This window comes from Limulus polyphemus, unplaced genomic scaffold, assembly GCF_000517525.1.
Source record: "Limulus polyphemus unplaced genomic scaffold, Limulus_polyphemus-2.1.2 Scaffold6494, whole genome shotgun sequence".
In the NCBI taxonomy this organism is placed as follows: domain Eukaryota; kingdom Metazoa; phylum Arthropoda; class Merostomata; order Xiphosura; family Limulidae; genus Limulus; species Limulus polyphemus.
Window position 1 is genome coordinate 36,503 of NW_013672104.1, and position 1,417 is coordinate 37,919.

Consider the following 1,417-nt stretch of genomic DNA (forward strand, 5'->3'; position numbering starts at 1 on the left):
AAAAGTACAATTCCAAACTGTCACAGAATTGGTGTTAACCGTGTAAAAGTACAATTCCAAACTGTCACAGAATTGGTGTTAACCGTGTAAAAGTACAATTCAAACTGTCACAGAATTGGTGTTAACCGTGTAAAAGTACAATTCCAAACTGACATAAGTCTACTATATGTCCATCCTACTTGAAATCCTGGTTTCTACACAAAACAACACTACCTAAGTTTGTTAAAGAGAAGGAATTTATGGTGTTAGCTTACATGCATTCCCTGTTACAATATTATAGATTAAGAGGATAAATTAGAAACATTCATAAAAAAGTAGAAACACTGTAGTTCTAGTAGAACTAGAATAGTACACAAACCTCTACACTAATTATGTATAAACATTTCATGAAACACTATTCTTGGGATTACATGTTCAGTAAAATAATGTTCAGCCTAAAAAGCCTTCTTGTATAATTCCAATAGTGAAGGGTTCTTGTTGTCCATGTTTTGAGTTATGTTAACTTCTCTTGTGTGCACTTGAATCTTGTTGAGGCTATAATTTTTATGTAAAGTTTATGTCTGTTCATAAAAAGAATTAATTTATATATTTTTGAATAGCTGTGGTTTTGATGATATTTTTCTAGCTATATGTTCATACTTACTTATCGTGATAGTATTAAAATTGTGAAAAGGTTTAAAAAAAAGAATAGGAAACCTACCAAAAAAGGCAATATGGGGTAAATTTCAGAAATAGGAAGTTCCTCTAAAATACATTACGGTGCTTTGACATAATGAAATTAGCAGTCTTGCCATAGAGTTGACAATGCAACACATGCACAAAACTAAGTAATTTTGCCTTTTCCATGGGTTAAGGGGTTCATGTTCAATACAGTTGTCATGGGTAGGGAAGTATTGCAAGTACTCTGAACACTTTGATCACTGGTTTCAGAGATGATGAAATTCACATGCCACGGCACTGTAGAGTGCAAAAAGAAAATATATAATGTCTTGTTTTTGTTATGGATTATTTTTAGTGATGACAGTTTAAAAGTATTTAAACTTGGTATCTCTTTCACAAGATAACTCATCTCATTTGAAACCGATGTTTATAGATCTTCATCTGAAAACAGCCCAGCTTCTTCTTTTTTTTTTGTAGCTATTGCAGTTGGCCACTTAAAGATGCTTTGTTATGGAGTTCCAGACTCTTTTCTACTGTACTCACTTGTTGGGCCCACTATTGTTTCATTACAGAAGACTCAAGATCTTTGCAAGGCTGGAGATATAATATTAGACGTTAATGCCTGGGAACTTTTAAAAGATAAGGGAATTCATTCAAACTATGATATTGAAACTCTTAATACGGGCCATGTCAGAGTGAGTAACAAATAAATATATGCATATTCTTTAACTTGATATTTTCCATAAAATCAAGCTTT

The 1,417-nt window shown here is 32.3% G+C and overlaps 1 protein-coding gene across 1 annotated transcript in view; it reads left to right on the top strand.

Moving 5' to 3' along the window:
- LOC111089517 (adenylate cyclase type 10-like) overlaps window positions 1–1,417 on the top strand; it is a 30,254-nt gene that overhangs the window by 16,095 nt on the left and 12,742 nt on the right. Inside the window, exon 7 of the mRNA XM_022402164.1 lies at window positions 1,138–1,355. Coding sequence (XP_022257872.1) covers window positions 1,138–1,355 — 218 coding nt within the window. The remainder of the gene's footprint in view (window positions 1–1,137; window positions 1,356–1,417) is intronic.